Consider the following 21,583-nt stretch of genomic DNA (forward strand, 5'->3'; position numbering starts at 1 on the left):
TGTCGGCTACCTTCCTTTATACCACTGACGACCTGACACAAGTCCTCAAGCGACAGCAACTGACACAGAAATACTAAGTCTCTGGTACTCAGGCCGGCCGAGGGCTACCCTGGCAGGGATAACCCAAATGTGATGACAGCAACAATGAAACACAAAGATCAGTAGCCATCCCTCTGCACAAAGGTGAGCTATCTACACACCCTGGAAACTACAGACCCGTATGTCCCACTAGTCTGATATTCAAAGCCATAAAAAGAATCATCATGGAAATCATCAATAATGACATAGGAAACCTCCACACACTGGACCCAACCCAATTTGGTTTAATCAAGGACAAGTCATGCCTACTCAACCTGGTGAACTTCTTTGAGAAGGTCAAAGGTCAGCAAAGCAATAGAGTACAAAATGGTTCACACTGCTTACCTTGACCTGGTCATGTCTTTTGACACAATATCCCACTCTGGCATTGTCAACAAACTCAAGAGGTTGGGTACAAACCTTATATCACCCCGTGGATAGCAAGCTGGCTCACAGACAGAATCCAGGAAGTTAGGATTGGGGAGTCCACCTCTACAGAGGCCAGTCACAAGTGGAGACCCTCAGGGATCAGTCTTGGGACTGCTCCTTTTTGACATTTACTTCCCTGAAATAAAGTGCAATGTTAAAGGCTGACTAAATTTGCAAATTATTGCAAATTAGGAATAGTCACAGAATCCCCCAGTGACACAACTTTTCTCCAGGAAGGGATGACGCAGACAAATAACTGGTGCCAGAGTCATGAACTAAAACTAAATGCTAAGAAATGCATAATAGTATCCTTTGGGAAGTCATCCACCCCAGACAACTACCATACTGACAACATATCCCCAAGATTCATCCCTAGTTTAGCACCTATGCCTTTAATGAACACAGGCCACTGTTTGTAGAGGAGTCATCTCCCAGGCCCCCCCGCCTGTAGATACGTCATCTCCCAGGCCCCCACCTGTAAATGTGTCATCTTCCAGGCCGCCTACAGATGCGTCATCTCCCAGGCCCCCGTTTACAGTTATTTACGGCACCTCTCCAATGCCCCCGCCTGTACACGTGTCCTCTCCAAAACCCCTGCTTGTTCATAGGTTTATACTAGGCTATTGGCCCTAGAGCCTATACAAGAACAGCCATAACAATTCCCTGGATATATCTTCCCACAATATTTACTTCTCTGGACCCCTGTCTAGCAGGGTGACTGACTGACATGATCCCCGGGGTGAATTTCCCATCTCCCATCCAATCATCAAAAGTTCCTTTTGAAGAGGGCCAAGGAGGCACTCTGCTTGACATGTATGGGCAGTCTATTCCAGATTATGGGGAGTCTCTGGGTCAGGAACCTATCCCTCCAACATGTTTTGTTCATTGTGATGACAAGGTTTAGATCCCTGGAGCGTGTGGCTCTGAGGGATTGGGGTTTCTTTAAGTGGAGCATGTCCAACAGCTCAGGGTTTGACATGGCTTTGTATGTTAAGCAGAGATCGCCTCCGAGTAGACGATATGCCACAGAGTATAGCTGGAGTTTTTTTTTTTTTTAAGACGGTCAGCATATGGCATCTGCTTTAGGCCTGTGATTCTTTTAGTGAGGTATTTCTGTGGCCTTTCCAGCTGTTGCAGATGTCTTGTGAGGTACATACGAAACGGGGCATTATAATAATTATAATGGGTCTAATGAGGGATGAGTACAGTGGGACAATGACCTCCTTTTTTCTGGATAAAAAGCCCTTAGTGATGAGATGTGCCACATAGGATTTCCTGACTGTTGTGGCGATGTGAACCAGCCCCCACTAGCCAGCAGCCAATTAACACAATCCAGCCTCATCTCCCTGGCCCACTCTTACAGTTATCTAGGGTACCAAGCTCATGCGTACAGTTATCTAGGGTACCAGAACTTGTCAGAGATTTGGGAAGCATGACTTGGATTAAAAAAGGCCCCATGTGGTCTTTAGCCAAGTACACGCCTACAAACCTGTAAATGTCCTGCTAGGGTTCCCTCCTTCCAGTTTTTCTCCTTGCGGTTTGTTTTCGTGTTATCCAGGAAGGGGAATGCGAGTGTAGGAGGCAGATTCCCTACAAGGGCAGGCACAAGAAGTGCCATTTTTTTTTTGGTTAAGTGATGCGCACAACCATACTCACTGTGATATCTCTCAAGTTCTGAATCTTCTGCTGTCCAGCCTTTACTGGACATCTCCGTGTTGAATGAGGAACCCGAGGACCAACCAGTTCCCTCTGCCACCACCCAGTTAGAGGCAGAGACTGAAATACCTACTTGCACATCCACTGAGGCTGTGCATATATCTGGTACAAATATGGAGGGTGAACCACAACTGATTATATCTGAAGGGCCAAGAGGGATTCCCCAAGAGGTGTCTGGTACCCTCACTAAATCAAGGTGGGGCTCAGAGCCTCTTAGATTTGTCAAAGAAGATGTTCCCTTAAAAAAGAATCAGAAAACCAAACATGTGGCTACCGTAGCTAATGACTCCAACAGAGAGTGGCAGGACTTTACTCAAGGGCTGTTTTTCTGCCCTCATGGCTCGGGACTACCACAGGGACTGCCTGCCACTACTCCTTGGTCATCCACCCCATCAATGAAGCCTGGGGATTCTGATTCTTCTGATGAGAAGTTGGACTCTGGTGTGGTGAAGAATCCTTAGCACACTTCAAAAATACACTTTCCTTTGGGCTTGGGATCTGATGAAGAAGATTCTTTGTCCCCTGAATATCCTTTAGAGGAAATATTTTTTGGGGATAAAGTAGTCTGTACGAAGGAACCCTTTAAAATGGGATTGTAAGTATCAGAGGTTCAAAAGAGGCATTAGAAACTTTTACAAATGAACACAACTTTATTATTCAGTGTGTGTAAATGCTACCCCAAAGTGGTGTCATATGCGGATACAAATCACTTTACCTTTTCTGCTGACCAGGTCAGTGCAAGATTATACCATTTTAGGAGACTGCTTGGACTCTATTCTTGCATGGCCACCTTCACATCAACTGAAACATAACCCAACCAACACCAAGGCATTACTACTTTACATTACTACAAGGCATGCTACTTTTCCAACAACTATTTCACTGTTACCATCTTTAGTAATTTATGATGACAAATCAGTTGGAATCTATCAGGTTCCTGATCTAGGTGTATTTTATAAACACCTTTATTGAGTCGCCACCTATGACACAGGCAAACTTACATCTGTATAAAAGTAATCAAACCATATTAGCAAGTTCACAAACATTATACATGACATATATTACGATCATGGGTGACTGACTATCCAACCACAGACTAAGAACTACTCATGCCAAAACACAAATACCCAGAGATTGCTTGATTAAGCCAGTGCAAATGCCTTGGACCAGCTGGTCAACACCCCCTACAACAGATGATAATATCGTTGACTTGGTATTAACCAACACAAGTAAAGTACAGTTGTGTACCTACCATAAATGTAGACGTTCAAGTGTATTCACTGTTGCAGTCATTACACTTTGGTTATCCTGCTGGCAGGCTACCCGCAGTCGGCCTGAATTCCAAAGTCTTGGTCCAGCGTCGGTTGCTGTTGCCTCTTCCCTGACGTCAGTGCGCCAGGGGTATAAAAGATGCAGCCGACTCAATTTTCTTCACTTTTTCTTGCCCCAGATGTCAGGTGCCCTGAAAAGGGTAGGCTAAAAAAAAAAAAAAAAAAAAAAAAAAAAAAAAACCATGGCTAATAAAAGCATGCACTAAAATAAACAATACCTTCATCTACAAGCAAATACACCACTTAGGTTGTACAGGATAGAGAAGTACAGATAAGTCCCAGCAAAGAAAGGGGGGATGGTGGGTGGGTAACCTGGACTGCAACAGTGAATACACTCGAACATCTACATTTATGGTAGGTACACAACTGTACTATGTTCATCGTGTTTCACTGTTGCAGTCATTACACTTGGGTTGAATCCCAAAGCTGAGGTTGGGCGGCTGGGTCTAAATAGAATTAGGAGTGGCTATAAGGCCCTGCAAGACTGCAGTGGCAAAGCCTGCTCTGGATTTAGAGTAAAGAGGCAAGTGGTAGTGCTTTGCAAAAGTGTGCACTGAAGTCCAAGTTGCAGCCTCCAAAATATCCTTGGTTGGTACTCCTCTGAGAAAGGCTGTTGAGGTGGCTGCTGCCCTGGTAGAATGTGGTCTAATGCCCTTAGGCACCGATTTACCATGATGTGAATAGCAGAAACGAATGCAGTGTCCTATCCATTTTGAAATAGTCTGCTTTGAGATGGCCTTTCCTTGTGATCCTGCAGCATATGCCACTAAAGGTTGTTAAGTCTTTCTGAAAGCTTTAGTTTTGGCCAAGTAGAAGTGTAGCTGTCTGTGTATGTCCAAAGAATGCAGAAGTCTCTACCCTTTATTCTGCGGGTTTGGGTAAAAAGTAGGCAAATGAATGGTTTTGTTAAGAGCAATACTGGACACTACCTTAGGCATAAATGTTGGGTTTGTCCTTAAGAGAAACCCTGTCCGGATGGAAGATAATAAAAGGTTCCACAGCCATTAGTGCCTGTAACTCTGAGACTCTTCTTGCTGAAGTTATTGCTGGGAGCAGAGCTGTTTTCCATAAGAATAATTTTATCTCAGCTGTATTGGCTGGCTCAAGAGGTGGTAGTGTGAGTTTTTCCAACACAAAATTGAGGTCCCATGCAGGTATTGGTGCTCTCCTTGGAGGTCTTATGTTTTTGGCCCCTCTGAGGAACTGCCTAAGCAATGGATATGAAAAAATAGGCGAGTCTGTATTGTAATGAGCTGAAATGGCAGATGCATGGATCTTAATTGATGAGAAAGATGGGCCTTTGTCCAGCATCTCAGATATTGTAAAATCTGAGGAATATTTGGAACAAGCATGCCAATTTCTTGTGCCTGGTTCCAAGCACAGAATCTCTTCCATTTTTCTGCATAACATTTTCTGGTGCTGGGCCTCCTGGCCTCCATAAGATTTTCTGGTGCTGGGCCTCCTGGCCTCCAAAATGACATCCATAACAGCTTTAGAGAGAGGTGTATTCTGAATGGTTACAGTATCCGCCATGCAGCTAGATTTAGAGTTCTGAGTTGGCTGTGCAGGATCTGACTGTTTTGTTGCGTCAGTAAATGAGGAATTTGAGGCAATGTCCAGGCTGGGCCTTGGGACAAGCTCCTTAGGATTGGGTACCAGTGTTGGCGTGGCCAATCCGGGGCAATCAGAATCATCTGTGGCTTCTCTTGTCTGACCTTTAGGAGTACCTTGGGGAGGAGAGGCAGTGGAGGAAAGGCATATACTGTAAGGTTGTTCCAGCTGAATGACAGAGCATCCACTTTCCATGCTTGTTTGTGATAAGTCCTTGTGCAGAATCTCTTAAGTTGGCAGTTGTGAGGGGAGGCAAAAAGATCTATGTCTGGGCGTCCCCATTTTCTTATCATGCTGAAGATTTGTGGATCTAGTTTCCACTTGAGGGTCCATGAGGTTTCCGCTTAGTTAGTCTGCCAGAGCATTTGTTTTTCCTGGCAGGAATTGTGCTTGCAGGTGTATTTGGCAAGTCAATGCTGTGTTCCACAAAATCATAGCTTGTCTGCAGAAGGGGTCGGAATGTGTGCCCCCCTGCTTGTTTATGTACCACATGACTGTGGTGTTGTCCGTCTTTATCAGCAGCTGTCCTGGATGTAGGTCCTTGAAGGCTGTCAGGGCATTTTGTACAGCTAGCATCTCTTTTTGATTGATGTGTAGATGCCTTTGGCTTGGGGACCATGTGCCCTGAATATATTTTTCTGCCATGTGGGCCCCCCAGGCATAATCTGATGCATCTGTTGTTAGTGTTTGCCTGGCTGTGGGTAAAGTGAATGGCTGTCCCTTGTTGTGGTGACAGGCCTGTGCCCACCATCGAAACTCCTGTTGCAGGCAGGGAATGAGTGAAATTAATGATTCCAGGCTGTGGCAATGTTGAGTCCAAACATTTTTTAGGTACCATTGTAGTTTCCTCATATGCAGTCTTGCATATGCAATTAGCAGAATGCAGGAGGCCATGTAACGCAGGGCCTGCAGAATTTTTCTTGCAGATAAGTGGGTCTTTGTTGCCATGTTTTGCAAGTAAGAAGTCAGTTGCCTTTGTTTGTCTGGCATGAGATAAGCCATCTGGGCAGTTGTATTTAAGCTTGCACCCAGGAATATCATCTCTTGAGAGGGTACTAGTTTTGATTTCTTTTCGTTTACTGCGTACCCTAGGCAAATTAGTAATCTTTTTACAACCGTCAAATGTTTTAGTAGAATGTCTTTGGCCTCTGCTTGAATAAGGCAGTCGTCCAGGTAGGGATATATTTGAATTCCTCTTTGTCTGCAAAATGCAGTTACTGGTGCCAGGCATTTTGTGAAGACCCTGGGCACAGTAGATAAGCCAAAGGGCAGTGCAGAGAATTGGTAGTGCATTGAGCCAGCTATGAATCTGAGGTATCTTCTGCAAGATTGTCTGACTGGGACATGCAGGTATGCTTCTTTGAGGTCCAAAGTTACAAGCCAAGCCTTTTTGCCCAGCATGGGCAGAAGCTGCTGCAGAGTCAACATTTTGAATTTCGGAACGCCCAGAAAAGTTTTTAGAATAGACAAGTCCAGAAACGGTCTCCATGCTTTGTCCTTTCTTGGTATTAAGAAAAGTCTTGAGTAAAATCCTTGTCCCTGCTCTTGTCGTCGTACTGGGTGAATAGCCCTCATGTCCATGAGGGATGCAACTTGGCTTTGTGCCTCTGTCAATTGATTGTGTGGCAGGTCTGGCATATCTTTTGCCTTTGGAAGGGTGTGAAAGTGGAACCTGTAGCCCTGAGAGACTATATTTAAGACCCATTTGTCCTGGGTAATCATGTGCCAATTTTGTGAAAAAAGTGCTAGTTTTCCTCTCAAGGGTGCTGCCAAAAGAAAAATGCTTAGCATTGGCAGAGGGAAGTCATTGGAACTGTTTCCTGTATGGTTGTGTTTTGTCTTCTCCGCCTTTGGAGGTAGAAGCACCCTACTGTTTGGGCCTGTATGAGCCCTGGGGCTGTTGTCTGCCTCTAGGGCGTCTGTATCTGCCTCTTTGTGGCCTGTCTGACACGGGAAAGGACCAATTTTTAGAAGGCCAGTTCCTACTAAATCTGGGTGGCTGCACCTATAAGAAATCCTTCACTGTCTGCATAGATTTAGCTTTATCCTCCATTTTCTTTAATACCTCTTCTGCCTTAATACCAAACAAAGTATCATGCTGCAATGGAGCATCCAATAATTTTGCTTTAACATGATCAAGCAGAGTCTGTTCCTTTAACCAAGCATGCCTTCTAATAACAGAGCCTGTTACAGCGGCCCTGCAAGAGGCCTCCAGTGAATCATAACCACATTGTAAAGTATGTTTTCCCACTTGTTCAGCTGCATGCAATAAATCCTGCAATTCCTTGTTCTCGGCACATTCAGAATTTTCTGTTTTAACAGAGACATTAAATATTGCTGATATTTAAGCATATGAAATTGGCAATTTAAAGCCCTTACAGCCAAGGTAGCAGAAGTGTAAACTTTTTCCCCCCATCTGTCCAGTGCCCTAGAATCTCTGAGGGGACAGAGTTTTTTGTAGTAGCAGCCTTGACCCCTTTGGGACCCTGTGAAATTGTTTCTGGGTCAGCTGCAGGGTTTTTATATAGAAATTTATGAGAATCTGGAACCCAGTAGTATCTATCTGGCTTAACAGGTGCAGGAGGTAAAGAATCGGGAGACAGGCCGGACTCTGAAAATATGTCTAAAACAGGAGGAATAGCAAGAGGTCTGTGCTGAGGTAGTAAAAGAAAGTCTCTGAGCCTTTTCTTAGAATCAGAATAATCTTGACTCTCCCAGTGGAAATGCTCCCTCATGGTATGCAAGGTTTCCCCAAATGAGTAATCCTCAGGAAGAGAAGCTGAAGGAATAGATTCTTCACAACAGGGATACTCTATTCCTCCCTATGAGGATTCTGATGCTGAAGAGGAGTCAGAGGAAATGGAAACCTCATCAGAGGAATCATATTCAGTGTCTTGCCTAGGCCTCTTATCAGGAGGGGGATGGGAACCCCTGATCAAAGTAATTAGGTCTTCGGCTATTTTGAGCATCTGTTTCTTAGGCATGGAAGTCTGTCCTGGAGAGTGCTGTACTTGTTTCTTTGTCTTTAAAACTGTTTTACTCTGTCTTTGATGCTGAAGTTGGCTTGATATAAAGCTGTGTAGGTCTGAAAACACCCTCAGAAGCCGATGCCTGCTCAGCGGCTCCGGACCCATCTGAGGGATTAGTTTCCGAAGGCCCAATACCTTGAGTATCCAGAGGCCTAGCTGTCTCCATGTGGGAGTCGGAGGCGGCCTTGTGGCTCTGTGGTAGTGGGTGTCAGGGGCTGCAAAAGCACCTCACTGAGAACCAGCGAACCGATGACTGGCCTAGAAGAGGCATCATCTGTTTTGGACCTCGGATGCCTGTCCTTTTCTTTTTCCTTGTGCTTTTTATGAACTTCAGTCGTCGGCTGTTCAGACGGCATTATGTAGTTAAACCTTCGGCCAAAATAATGAAAAGCAAAATCGTACCGACGCTTAATAGTGCGTTGGTTAAATCTAGCACAAAACCGACAACTAGCAACATTGTGGTCAGGGCCTAGGCAAGGAATACAGTAAGAGTGAAAATCCTTATGAGGTATTTGCTTCCCACAAGAAATACAATTGTTAACTTTTTCTGACATCGGTCTGGAGCAAGAAAAAAGTTTCCCCAACGGGGTACTTAGCTTTATAGAAGACTTCGGATCTGAAATTCAATTTCGAAAATCTCAGGAGTCGGCCAACAGGCACTTGCAAACCGCTTTTCGTTCGGGCACCGCGCGGCAAGAAAGACTGAAGAAAATGGCGTCGGCTGCATCTTTTATACCCCTGGCGCACTGACGTCAGGGAAGAAATTACAGCAACCGACGCCGGACCAAGACTTTGGAATTCAGGCCGACTGTGGATAGCCTGCCAGCAGGACAACCCAAGTGTAATGACTGCAACAGTGAAACACAATGAACATCCACTGCAGCACCCCTAGTGTCACTCCCCTGGTAAGATCCATCCACAAAGTGGTCACTTTCAAAGTCACTATCTCTGCTGCCTCCCCCAGCTAGGGCCAAACAAAATAAATTCTCCAAAGCCGATTACAACCTCCTGAGGGAAGGTATAAACAACTTCACAGCCCCCTCTCCCTCCGTAGGAACTAGCGTGTGTCCAAACCTACACCAGCATTTATATAGTTGCATGGAATCAGGAATACCAGACAGGACAAAATCCTCCTCCTCAATGAAGAATAAACCCGCCTGATGGACATCTGCAATAAATAAACGCTATAATAAAAGGGGAAAAAAAATTGTTGTCTGGGACCAAGAAGGAGCAAGTGCCGAACTACAAGCACTCTCTCCTTAGCCTGAACAAGCAAATAAGATCACTAGTGAAATCCTCCAAAGCAAACAGAGTCCAAATGGCCACATCTACTAAAGCCAATCATAAGGCCATCAGCACATACACTCTCTTTAAACATATCTACTTATTTATGGGGGAAGAAAGTCTCTTCCTAAGGATTTGTCCAACAAACATCCTTAAAAAAAAAAAAATCTTCCTACCAGTAAGTGTGACAGAAAAGACTTGTGAGCTGATCTGAAACCCCAGGTTACACAGAAGTTTGACAGCTCGAAAAAGAGTCTGAAAAGATAAGACAATTGTGCAAAGAAGAAACAGATAACTGAACTTAAGCCACACACAAAGTCTGCAACATAAATGGAATGCTAGCAGTCCTTTAGGTTCAGCTTTATCGTGAAAGCTAGAATCCAGACAAGTGACAAGTGAAGTACCTCACAGTTCAGTCCTGGGACCACTGTTGTTTGGCATCTATTTCTCTGAAGTACAGGCCAACATAAGGGACTCTAGCCAACAACGTTAACAGAGGACTGCAAACTGGGAGCCATTATTGAATCCCTAGATGATGTGGATATTCTACAAAAGGGCCTTACAGAAACAGATGCTTGGTGCCATACCCATGGGCTCAAGCTCAATGTCAAGAAATGTATAGTTATCCCCTCTGGGGAAAAAACATGTACCCATGAATTACCACATAGGTGGCAGAACACTAAACACCGAAAGTGTGATAAGAGACTTAGGGACACAGGTGGACAGTGGTCTCCCCTTGGATTACCACATCGCCACAGCAGTCAGGAAATCCTTCTATGTGGCACACCTCATCACTAAGGGCTTTTCATCCAGAAAAAAGGAGGCCATTGTCCCACTGTACTCATCCCTCATTAGACCCATTATAGAACATAACACCCAGTTTGGTATGTACCTCTCAAGACATCTGCAACAACTGGAAAGGCCGCAGAAATACCTCACTAAAAGAATCACAGCCTAAAGCACAAGTCCTATACTGACCATCTAAAAAAATTCCACCTATACTCTTGTCGCAAATCATCTACTCAGAGGAGATCTCTGGCTAACATACAAGGCCATGTCAAACCCAGAGCTGTTGGACATGCTACACTTAAAGAAATCCCAATTCTTCAGAGATACACGCTCTAGGGATCTAAACCTTGTCATCACAATGAACAAAACATGCTGGAGGGATACGTTCCTGACCGAGAGACTCCCCAGACTCTGGAACAGACTGCCCATACATATCAAGCAGAGCGCATCTTTGGCCCTCTTCAAAAGGAACCTTGACGATTGTATGGGAGATGGGAAATACCCCCGGGATCACGTCAGTCGCCCTTGCTAGACAGGGGTCCAGGGAAGTAAATACTCTGGGAAGAAATAGCCAGGGAATTGTTATGGCTAGGCATGTATAGGCCCTAGGGCCGATAGCCTAGTACCAACCTATGAGTCTATGAGGGTTAACTGGTACAACAGACTAAAAAGAGAACACTTTGAACTTTGAAATTTTGTTAAACAAATTCAGAAAAGAAAGATCCAGCACAGGCCTCCGGGGTCCCTCTGTTTTGGGAAGTAGTAAAGTCCCTGAATAGAACGCCTTGTCTAAGAAATTGAAAGGCACTGACTCTACAACTCACTGCGACAACACATGATGCAGAATGGGAGGAAACAGAAAGGACTGGTTGCCTGGAGAAGAGGGAATCCCATGGAAAGGAGGGAGGTCACCTGAACAGCTTTCTTCTTTCTGCAGGCAGAGGAAGGTACAACCCACATAGATTGACGGTAACTCTGCAGGAAAGCCAAGGAAGAAGCGTAACATATAGGCAGCATAAAAAGAATGTGCTGGTAAAGTGTAAGGTAAGGACCAACTGGTTCTGAGGGAAGTAAACCAGACAGTCCTCGATGAGCACAGAATCTTGACCCAGACACACAAAAAAAAAAAAAGACTGCAGTACTGAAAAGTTTTAGTCAAAAATGACATTGTTCCTCATACAAAGTACATACAATCATGTACATAACTTCCTTAAGAAAAGCAATGACAGTTCCTTAACATTTAGTTTCTTAGAACAAAAAGGCTGTAACATTCGAGTGATGAAACCCGATAAAGGGAATGGGCTCATTTTTATGGACCATTATGCCTATGTCGAGAAAATTTTAATACACTTAGAGCAGGGGCCATATCAAGAGATCAGTGTCAACGAAATTAATATAGCTCACAGGAAAATCCAAAATATCTTGGAAGATCTGTTTCTGGAAGAGTACATTGACACTGACCTGCACAGTTATTTAACTGTCATCACCTAGGTTACCAGTCTTTTTTGGAGTACCTAAAATTCATAAGTCCACCAATGACCCACCCTTCAGGCCTATTGTTGACGGTAGAGGATCCATTACGAGTGCATGTGCTAAGTATGTTGACATCTTACTCAAGCCATTGCTAGCAAAGGAAAAACACATCTGCAAGGATTCTTGGAGTTTTTTAGATGCTATCAATAAAATTCAATTTGATCCAACCTTTGTGCTCCTCACGGTTGATATAAAGGATCTATATACCATAATACCACATAATATAGGCCTGGAGTGGATTAGGGACTTCCTGTTTGATAGAAAAGTTAATGACAAAATCATTTATTTGGTCGAGACACTCTTGGAGCTTATTCTTTTTAACAACACTTTCAAATTTGAAGGCCGGATCTATACACAGACATCAGGGGTAGCCATGGGTTCACCCTGTGGAGGGGCGTATGCTAATTGTGTCTTGGCGCAATGGGAAAACACATTACTGTTTCAAAATCCCATGTTCCAAACTTACGTCGCCTGGTACACTAGGTACCAGGACGACATGTTTATTCTGTGGAAGGGGCATTCGGATAGTATTCCTCAATTCATTGAATCCATAACTAATTTAACTAACTTTTTGGTGTTCACATTTAATTTTAACCACATTGAAATCAGTTTCTTGGATATCATGTTCCATAAGGATTGTTTGAATAGGAGATTTAAGAGTAACATCTATAGAAAACCAACATACTCCAATGGTTTCCTGCATTACTCTAGTTGCCACCCGCACCATCAAAAGAAAGCAGTTGTTAAAGGGCAGATGGTGCGGGCGGCGAGAATGGTAACTAATGACAACGACTTCCACTTAGAATGCAGGAAGCTAGGTGGTATGTTCAGTAATAGGGGTTATCCGATAAAATTAATAAAGGAAGTTACAGAAGAAGTTGAATATAAACGTAGAACGGGACACTTTAGCCCTATTTTATCTTCTCACTATGTCATTAACCAAATTAATGAGTCAGGGGGTAATAGTGTAGGCAGCATCCAACTTAGCCAATCTAACAATAATCTCAGATTTTTATGTACCTTTTCAACAGACTACCATTTTATAAGGGGGATTTTGAGTAAAAATTGGATGTTGCTTTCAAATGACAAAATGTTCAGAATATCTGTAATGGCCCACCGGCTATCACTTTTAGGCGGGGGGTCAATCTGAAAACACTTTTAGAAACTGGTAGATCTAAAATGAGGAGTTCCACTGTAGGGATGAGCAAGTGCGGCTGCTGTGCACAATGTAAGTATATCAAGGAAGGAACCACAGCCCTAGTCAATAAAATTCAGTACAAGGTAATGGGCAAATACAACTGTAACACTAAAGCTTTAGTGTATGTGGCGACATGCACAGCATGCCACGCGTTTTATATAGGGAAAACTGAGCGCAAATTAAAACAGCGCATTTACGAACATTATTATGCTATCTCAAAAGGAGATACTAACAATGCACTTGCTAGCCACATCGTGGAATTCCCGAATCACAAGTTTGATTTTATGGTGTTGAAAAAGATAGATGATGCCCCCTTTGTTGGACCATGGCAAATTAGCTTAGAAATAGAAGAATTATGTTGGGAAATCAGAACTGGAGCCACATCCCCCCCGGGTCTTAATGAGCATTTATCCATTGCTAGTGTTTTAAAAAAGCTTTCATGCAATAGATAAGGATGCCCTCACTCACTGGATGGGTGCTTTAATGACGTCTGGCTTTGGTTAAAGTGGTCCTGTTTAAACTTGCCGGAATTTACTGACATTTATTCTTGCTGGCTTAATTATTACTTAGTTATTAGTTGGAAGGAATCCCCAGTTTAAAGGTATTGTAGCATTTCACATTCGACGTTAGTTATTTCATGTGCAAACAGCCTTTGGAAGTTGACCTTTGAGGTCTTTCGCATTTTTTGTTGGGCGACGTTGTTTATTTTTAACAGAGTCATCATTTTTAATAGAGTCATTACTTGAAGTATTGATTTATGATGTATTGTATAATAAGTTTAGTTTATGTGATTTTTAATGGAGCTATGAAATGTGATAAATATTATGGTTTATTGAACCGCATATTAGTGAATATTTTAACAACATTGATCATTTACACATATAAATAAATCGCATAGTAGTTCTAATCATTTGAAACAACTTGCGATGTAATGTTTGTTGTGCGAATATATTTTTTTAGGATTTTCTAGCAGACTAGTCAATTAAAGCCAAGTGTTGTAAAATTTAATTAGCATCACATGATGCTTTTAGGCTTTTTAAATGAAAGGGCTGGGTGTGACTGATTTATTATTGATTTATTATTGCTTTGTCTGTTTTTCTGAGGAAGGAAACGCATAGTCGGTTCCGAAAACACGAATAAAACTGTGTTAAGCTAACCGTTTAAGGACATCTGATTTGTGTGACTGTTTGCAATTTTGGTTGGGCAGTTTCCAGCTTTCATCTCTTCGTTTTAAGTGTTTCATTTAGTTTCTTAGCCAAATTCTTAGCCAAACACCCAAAGTCTGACAGAACAAAAAACACTAGTTTTCTTCATAAAGCATAAATCAGTGAAAAGTATTGCCACCAATGGGGACTTATCTGCCCAGCCCTGTAGGATTCTTAGACAACCAACAGCTACACTGGGCTCACAGAAGGTGCACACTCTTTGGTGCAAAAAAACTCTGAAGCTTTCCGAGCTCCAACTGTTACTTTAAACCTCCTGACAACTAGAGTGTATAGAAAGTGCCAAAAGCTGGGTGTTTATTATAAGACTGAAAGTGCATATGTACGGATAAATAAAAGTGGACACATAATGAACTAAACCTGACAATAGCGAACGGCCACATAATCTAATTTTTCCCTAGGGAAAAAACTTAGGCAGCCGTCCGCTACAAAAAAAATAAAATAATTTAACACCATAAACAGGTAGGGGGGCTCTGCCCCCCACACCAACCTAACTAAATATACCAACTCCAAGATCGCACTATAAGGAAGGAAAGGGCAACTCTGAAGTTGGCTAACTATCTCCTTGCCCTATGACATTCACTGAATCGCATAATTGCGATTTGATGAACGTGTGTCACTGTTTCCGTATTCGCTAAGAAGCCTTTTCATGCTTCTAATACAGACACCCAAAAGCTTTGTGAAGCTGGACGGAATTATGGAGCTTGAACCCATTTAGCCTAGGCTACTGCAACAGTGACACACTACTGAAACCCATGATTACATACCACCTTTCACCTCAGTATTTCTACATTAAATACAATCAACTGAAAGGGCATAGGAATACTCAATGTGTATCAGCATCCTCTCACCAGACAATAAAAACACACCTGTTCCATCTAGCTATTTCTATCATTTCTACCAAACCTTCCACCATATTCCACTCTCAAACCACCCCATACAGTATACTCACTAATCAAGTTGCCAAGCTGAGAATCGGAAATCAACAAAATAGCACATTTTCAGCATTAACACCACTGCTCTTTCAACAGGCAGCAGATCATGAAGGGGACACAACAACTGTACCTGTCCAGGATGTGCTGAACGTCGACTTAATGCACATGCAAGGGGTGGGGAGAAGTGACTTTAGGAATCCAAACATGACTTGTAAACTACTCACTCCAATCATCAAAATTCACTAGGGAGTAGCAGTTCTGATAAGGCCAACTCCAACTTAAAAAAAAAACCCCTAACTCTAGCTACTGGTAGGTCTCGTATGACAAAAAGCTACATAGGAAATGGAAGAGCTTCTCAAGCTTTCTCACAGTATTTCAATCCTTATCAACACAAACCACCTGTAGCTAAACACAGTTATGTTCACATTTTGTTAATAACATGCAACAATTGCTAAATAATGTTAACGTACCACTGTCAATTCTTTACCAGCTGCTTTTCTGAAGGCCTTCGTCCATCTGACCTTTCTTGGATTGCGTTTCTTCTTAAAGTTTTTGTGGCATTTTGATTTACAGAACCTGAAAACCTACACGGAGTAAATGAAACACAATTTAAGGTGGATAATACTTTTCATACCTTGTAAGGCATCCTAATAAACTATACTGTACTGACTTGGCAAACTTCAATTTCATGAAGCATAACAAGTGAAGGAAAGAGTAGACACAATCAATGGAGGCAGGTAGTACTCCACTCCCTGATGCCTGGATAAGGGGAGGATTACAGTTCAGGAGCAAAACAGTTACCTCAAAAGAAAGAATCCTCATCAAAAGTCAGAACCTCCAAGCTTAAAAAACATAAAAATGTAAAGCTACATAAATAACTGCACTTGCTGAGCCTAACTTTGTAGAGCTTTTAGATCGCCCACATTTTTATTTTCATTGCCTCATTTTCCTTCGAACTGTAAATGCTGTACTTTTATGTTTCTGTTAATTTCTGCAAAATAATTTGTGTGTTGTAAGACTATGTTGTAACCTGGCTAATACTGAAAAAATGACAAGGGTCATTGAGCTTGCCTGTTTTACTTGGTTAGCAAATAGATGGAGGAATAATTTGGTATGCAAACACTAGGCACTGTGAAAATGTTGTACTTGCACACATGATGTTCTCTCTCTTGTAAGCCGATTTTTATCAGAAGTGTCTGCAGTTTGTGTTTTCTGACATACCATTTATAAAGGGGCAGGTAGCCCTGTTAACATCTACCCAGTTGTTTTGGGAGGGTTTAGAGGGGATCCAGCCCTCCTTAGAAATGTTCTGATACACGGGTTGTACAAAATGTAAAACAGTCTTACTAAACAAGAAAATAGGTCTAAGGAAAAAACCACCCCTGTTATTCTCGTACAGGGGAGTAAGATTAAGTTTCAGGTGATCCAGTTGGTGAGGACTAATTACAATACTAGAACAACGTTTCTTATTTGATGTCATAATGGTGGCCTGCAGACTTAATAAGCAAAATATTACACAAGTTCAGATTTATTTAAGTGCTCAGAGCTAAACATTTCACAGAACATTTGTAGTTGGCATAGTAAACGAATGAGGTCGTATACATCCTTAGTTGTGTCAAAACAAAAATGTGTTAAAACAAGATATAGACTACTGGATTACTCAGAAATATTAGGTATGCAGGTTAATCTTCTTTCACCAATGATTGGCAGTAGATTTTTTACAGGTGCTGAGGTGCCAGCTCAACACCCAACCTTCAACGAAGGCACGCCCATTCTATGCACGTCTTTCGAACGCCACTCTACCGCGGGGAGGACATGCAGACTCCACACAGAAGGTGATCCAGCAGAGAATCGAACGGGAGAACCTCTTGCTGTGAGGCAACACCGCTACCGTAGGTATGCAGGTTAATTCTTCTTCTTCCGGCTTTTCCCGGTTAGGGGTCGCCACAGCGGATCACCTGTCCGCTCATGACTGGCAGTGGAGTTTTACAGTGTAGAGTTGCCAGCCCGGCGCCCAACCTTCCACAGAAGGCACACATACGCACCTAGGGCCAATTTAGAGTGTCCAATCAAATCTACAGCATGTCTTTGAGATGTGGGAGGAAACCGGAGCACCTGGTGGAAACGCACGCGACCACAGAGAGGACATGCAGCCTCCGCACAGAAGGCACCACAGCCGAGGATCGAACCCGAATGCAGGTTAATAATGTACAAAAAAAAAAAAAAAGTGTAGAGCTGAGTGGCCCTGCACTGCTAAATAAATTGGAATGACTGTATAACCATGCATAAATATGATAAAATTAGTCAACTGACCAAGCAGAGGTTACCTTGGCCTGTAAATAAAAAGGACAGTTTAGCAGTCGTTTTGTAGTGTATAAATGTGTGAGAGATCATTAACACCTCTCAAAGTGTCAGGAAGGGTATTGCAAGTAGCTCGGACGAGTTTAGAAAATGATTAGTTGTCAGTATGACTATCATCACTGGTCTCCAAGAAGCCATTAGCCCAGTGAGACTAACCTGGCCGACAAAGTGTAGGTAAAATAAATACAAACAGATTTTCCACCAACTATTAATTGAAAGGGGAGTATAATAAACTATATGATATGAGTTCTAAGATGTGTTTGTAGTTTGCTAAGAAGGATAACAGAACTCTTAAAACAGCTAAAATACAAGGGAATTTGAAGTATTACCTTCCAGTAACAGGAAGCCAGCTGGTTTTCTTGGTGGACACACAAGGAAGTCAATTCCTTCTTGCTATGACAATGAACCATGACATTGTGTTTTCGGTCTCCTAGAAGAGGTTTCTGAAAGAGGAATTAAGTGCATAAAGGAGGACAACCACAGACTAGTCTAAGTAAAAGGATTTTTATTACAATATGTTTTCTGGCCTCCTCAGTCAAAATGCTAGAGAATTTATATGCTTTTTTTATACAATTTTGTACCATCTAGGGCTGCTGTTCTATATTAGTATGAAAAAAAGAGTAGTGAAAATGAATGCCTAGACATCTTTGATCAATAACAACTGGAAGAAGTAAACCTCTGATGGCCTCGATAGTGCAGTGGTTAGCATTGTCGCCTCACATCACAAGGTTCTGCCGTTCGATTCTCGGCTGGAGCGCCCTCTGTGTGGAGTCTGCATGTCCACCCCACAGTCGAGTGACATTTAAAGACATGCAGGTAGGTGCGTGTGTGAATGGGTGTGCCTTCTTTGAAGGTTAGGCGTTGGGCTGGCAACTAGGCACCGTGAAAATCCACTGCCAATCATTAGCAGACCGGAGTTCCGCTGTGGCCATCCCTAACCGGGAAAAGCCGATAGACTTTAAGTGAGGAAAGAGCCTTACAGAATTCGTTGGCAGTACTTAAAGGACAACTACAGGAAATAGTGCATTATTTCTGCTCCACAATCTAATTTTCTCCCCTAATGATCCCACCACTCAGAAACAACATTACCACACAAAGAAACAAACAGTCATTTTCTCTACTTTTAGAGATTCTGATAGAGCAGCTATTAGTACTGCTAGTCATCTTCAATAAAACTTCATTGCACTTGCTTAAGCCTCCGACAATTCACCCACTTTTCAGACGGCATATTTCAGTTGAACACACCCTCCTCTTCTTCGCCCACGAAACCCCCATTCTATAATTATGCACGCCCTTGTGCAGTCAATCACGGACTTCACCCCACCTTCCGATCTGCTTAAAACAGAAGCAGGAACTTCTGTAGTAGTCATCTGTTGCTGCACGTCTTTGTTTTACAGGAAGTGTTAGTGTGATTAGAGCAGTAGTGTTGCTGGGTATTTTTATTCCACTGAAGTTGACCATGTATTAGAGTATGGATGTATGTTGGTTGATTTATTTGCAATCTGATTTGCTGCAGTAGTGGGTTAAAGAAGACTTAGTATTTGTATTGCTTAAAAAAAGAAAGAAAAAAGCTTTTTGTGACTGCTGAGGAACTCTTTTCATCTTTCTGAGTGACTGACATCCTGTTAAGGAACATTGCTAGCTAGCACCTCTAATCTGTCGATTTACTTTTTAAAATTATTTTTTTTCCTCAGAAAGTAGTTGCATTCTGAAAGATTAATTTGCAAACTGCAATGTAAAAGCTGATGGCCAATTATTTATGTTTTAAAATGTACTGCTGAATCATGGAGCTCAACTCCCTTATGTAGTCTTTGAAATGGTACATAACCACTACTGATGCTGATTCAGGATTACTGTTTCATGAGGAGCACTCTGTGTTGAAACTAGCTGATTTTGGTATATATTGTTAATTTGTGTATTAGTGCAGTGAGCTGCAAACAGACTTCATGCTATAGTCCTGTGTTTCTGTCAGACAATCTTGCATTTTTATCACTGCTTAAAATATTTGGCTTTATGTACATTTTTTTCAACATATTTGTAGATGCTTAACCAGACATTAGTACTGCTTAGAATGCAAATAGAATTCTTTGTGTTGGAACTGATGGTGCTTGATGCCTTCATAATGAATAACTTTCTCTACATTGGATACTTATGCTGAACGAACAGTAATTTTTTAATTTGTGATTCTTTGGTTAAACATACCCCTCTTGGAAGGCAGATGTCCTTATGCAATGGGATAAAGCATTTAGGAGTAGCCTCTGTCCATTATTCGTAGAGGGTGCAGTCTAGGGGTAGATTTTGTATTACCCATCTATATATCCATGTTCTGCTTGAATATGGACAGGTCTGAGCTTTGTTTTATGTGATTGGCAAGACAGTTCCACAGCAGTAGTATCCTCTGAGATGCAAGCTGTTCTCCTGATGTTACATTAGAGTTTTAGATCCCTGGACCAAGTATTTCTGATGCCATTTGATTTGTTAATGTGCATTAGGTCCATCCGTGTCAGGTTAAAGGATGCCCGATATGCCAGACACAGGACACCTCTTAGCTGTTTGCCAAAGATGACATCTGCAAGATCTTCATAGTCTATGTATTTGTAAATGACTTGAGACATAACTTTTCAAGACTACATGAAGACAGACATGAATCTCTCGGAGTATGTGTTCCTGGCCAATATGAGCATAGCATTGAGCATCACTGCACCTTCTGCAAGGATAATGCCACAATACGAACAGGTGATTGACTGTAATAACTGGCTTAGTTGCTGGCGTTACTCCAAGGGTGTCAATACTTTTCTAGAAGGGATGATATGGTCAACAGACCATGCTGCTTTGCCAGGAATTATCTGCACCCATCTCTTCTAGGCCTTGGAATATTGGCTAAAACATCATCCTTTCCCACAGAGCATTTTTAAGCAGTGAGAAACTGACAAACCTTCCAGTGTATCAAAATCATAAATCAGCCCCCTTTTTCCTATTCTTCTACATGGGGTCGGGGTATCATGTTAATTGTTGCCAACTCTCCTCGATTTAGTGCCACACTCCTGCTTTCTTTAAAACACTCATGCCTGACTGTTGCAAATCTTCTTTCACACAATCCATCCACCTCGTTGCTGGACATCCTCCCTTCATCTTACCTTATTCCCGTCTGTCCCAAATCCTCATCACCAGATTGCCTTCTGCTTTCCTACACATGCACCCAAACCACCGCAATGTGTTCTTATTGATCTTTTCTGGAATTGGAGCTACTTTGGATTCTGCTCTTATGTCCTCATTTCTTTGTCTGTTCCACAGTGGGCATCCTACCACCTCTCTCAGGCATTTCATTTCCATCACCTCTAGCTTCTTCAACTGTTCTGCCTTTACTGCCCAGGTTTCTGTGCTATACAGTAATACTGATAACAGCACTGTCTTGCACACCTTACTTATCAGCTTCTTTGGCATTCTTCTGCCATAGTCTACACCTGATACTCTATGCCAGTTGGCTGCAGCCCCTCTAATTCTACTATTGACTTCGTCATTCAGACTACCCTTCTCCTCAACCACCCCTCCCAGATACTTGAAACTGTTTGTTCCACTATCTTCCCTTCTATATCTATTCTCAGCTTCTTCTGATTTCTCTAATTTGCTGCCATTACCACCATCTTAATTGTGCTTAGTTTCATCCCACGTGCCTTCAGATTTGCACCCTATTCTCCTATCCTTTGCTGAAGTTCTAGCTCAGAGTCTGCCTGTACTGCCACACCATCTACATACAGCAGCTTTGCTATCTGTCCCCTCCAACCAGTTTGCTAATGTAGTCCATCACCAGTATGAACAGCAGTGGGCTCAGATCTGAACCTTGGTCTACACCCACTCCCACTGGGAACCTCTAGATCAGGCTGAACACTGTTCGTACTGGAGCCACTGGGTCCTTGTACATAACCTGTACTAATTCTACCAGTTTCTAGGACTTCAAACTACCACAGTACTGCCTAGATCAGCTTTCTTGGGACCTTGTCATATGCTTTCTCCAAGTCTAGGAATGCCCAGTTGGACACTCTCCACATCTCTAGCTTCTTCTCAA

At 42.5% G+C, this 21,583-nt stretch overlaps 1 protein-coding gene across 2 annotated transcripts in view; it reads right to left on the minus strand.

Moving 5' to 3' along the window:
* RSL24D1 (ribosomal L24 domain containing 1) overlaps positions 1–21,583 on the minus strand; it is a 93,895-nt gene that overhangs the window by 34,396 nt on the left and 37,916 nt on the right. The window contains exons 2-3 of one of the 2 annotated variants that reach the window (XM_044078942.1): positions 17,847–17,960; positions 15,627–15,740 (exon numbers count right to left, since the gene is read on the minus strand). In XM_044078942.1, coding sequence (XP_043934877.1) covers positions 15,627–15,740; positions 17,847–17,960 — 228 coding nt within the window. The remainder of the gene's footprint in view (positions 1–15,626; positions 15,741–17,846; positions 17,961–21,583) is intronic. The other variant, XM_044078944.1, reaches the window with a different exon arrangement.

This window comes from Protopterus annectens, chromosome 7.part1 (genome assembly GCF_019279795.1).
Source record: "Protopterus annectens isolate FY-2018-M chromosome 7.part1, PAN1.0, whole genome shotgun sequence".
NCBI lineage: Eukaryota > Metazoa > Chordata > Ceratodontiformes > Protopteridae > Protopterus > Protopterus annectens.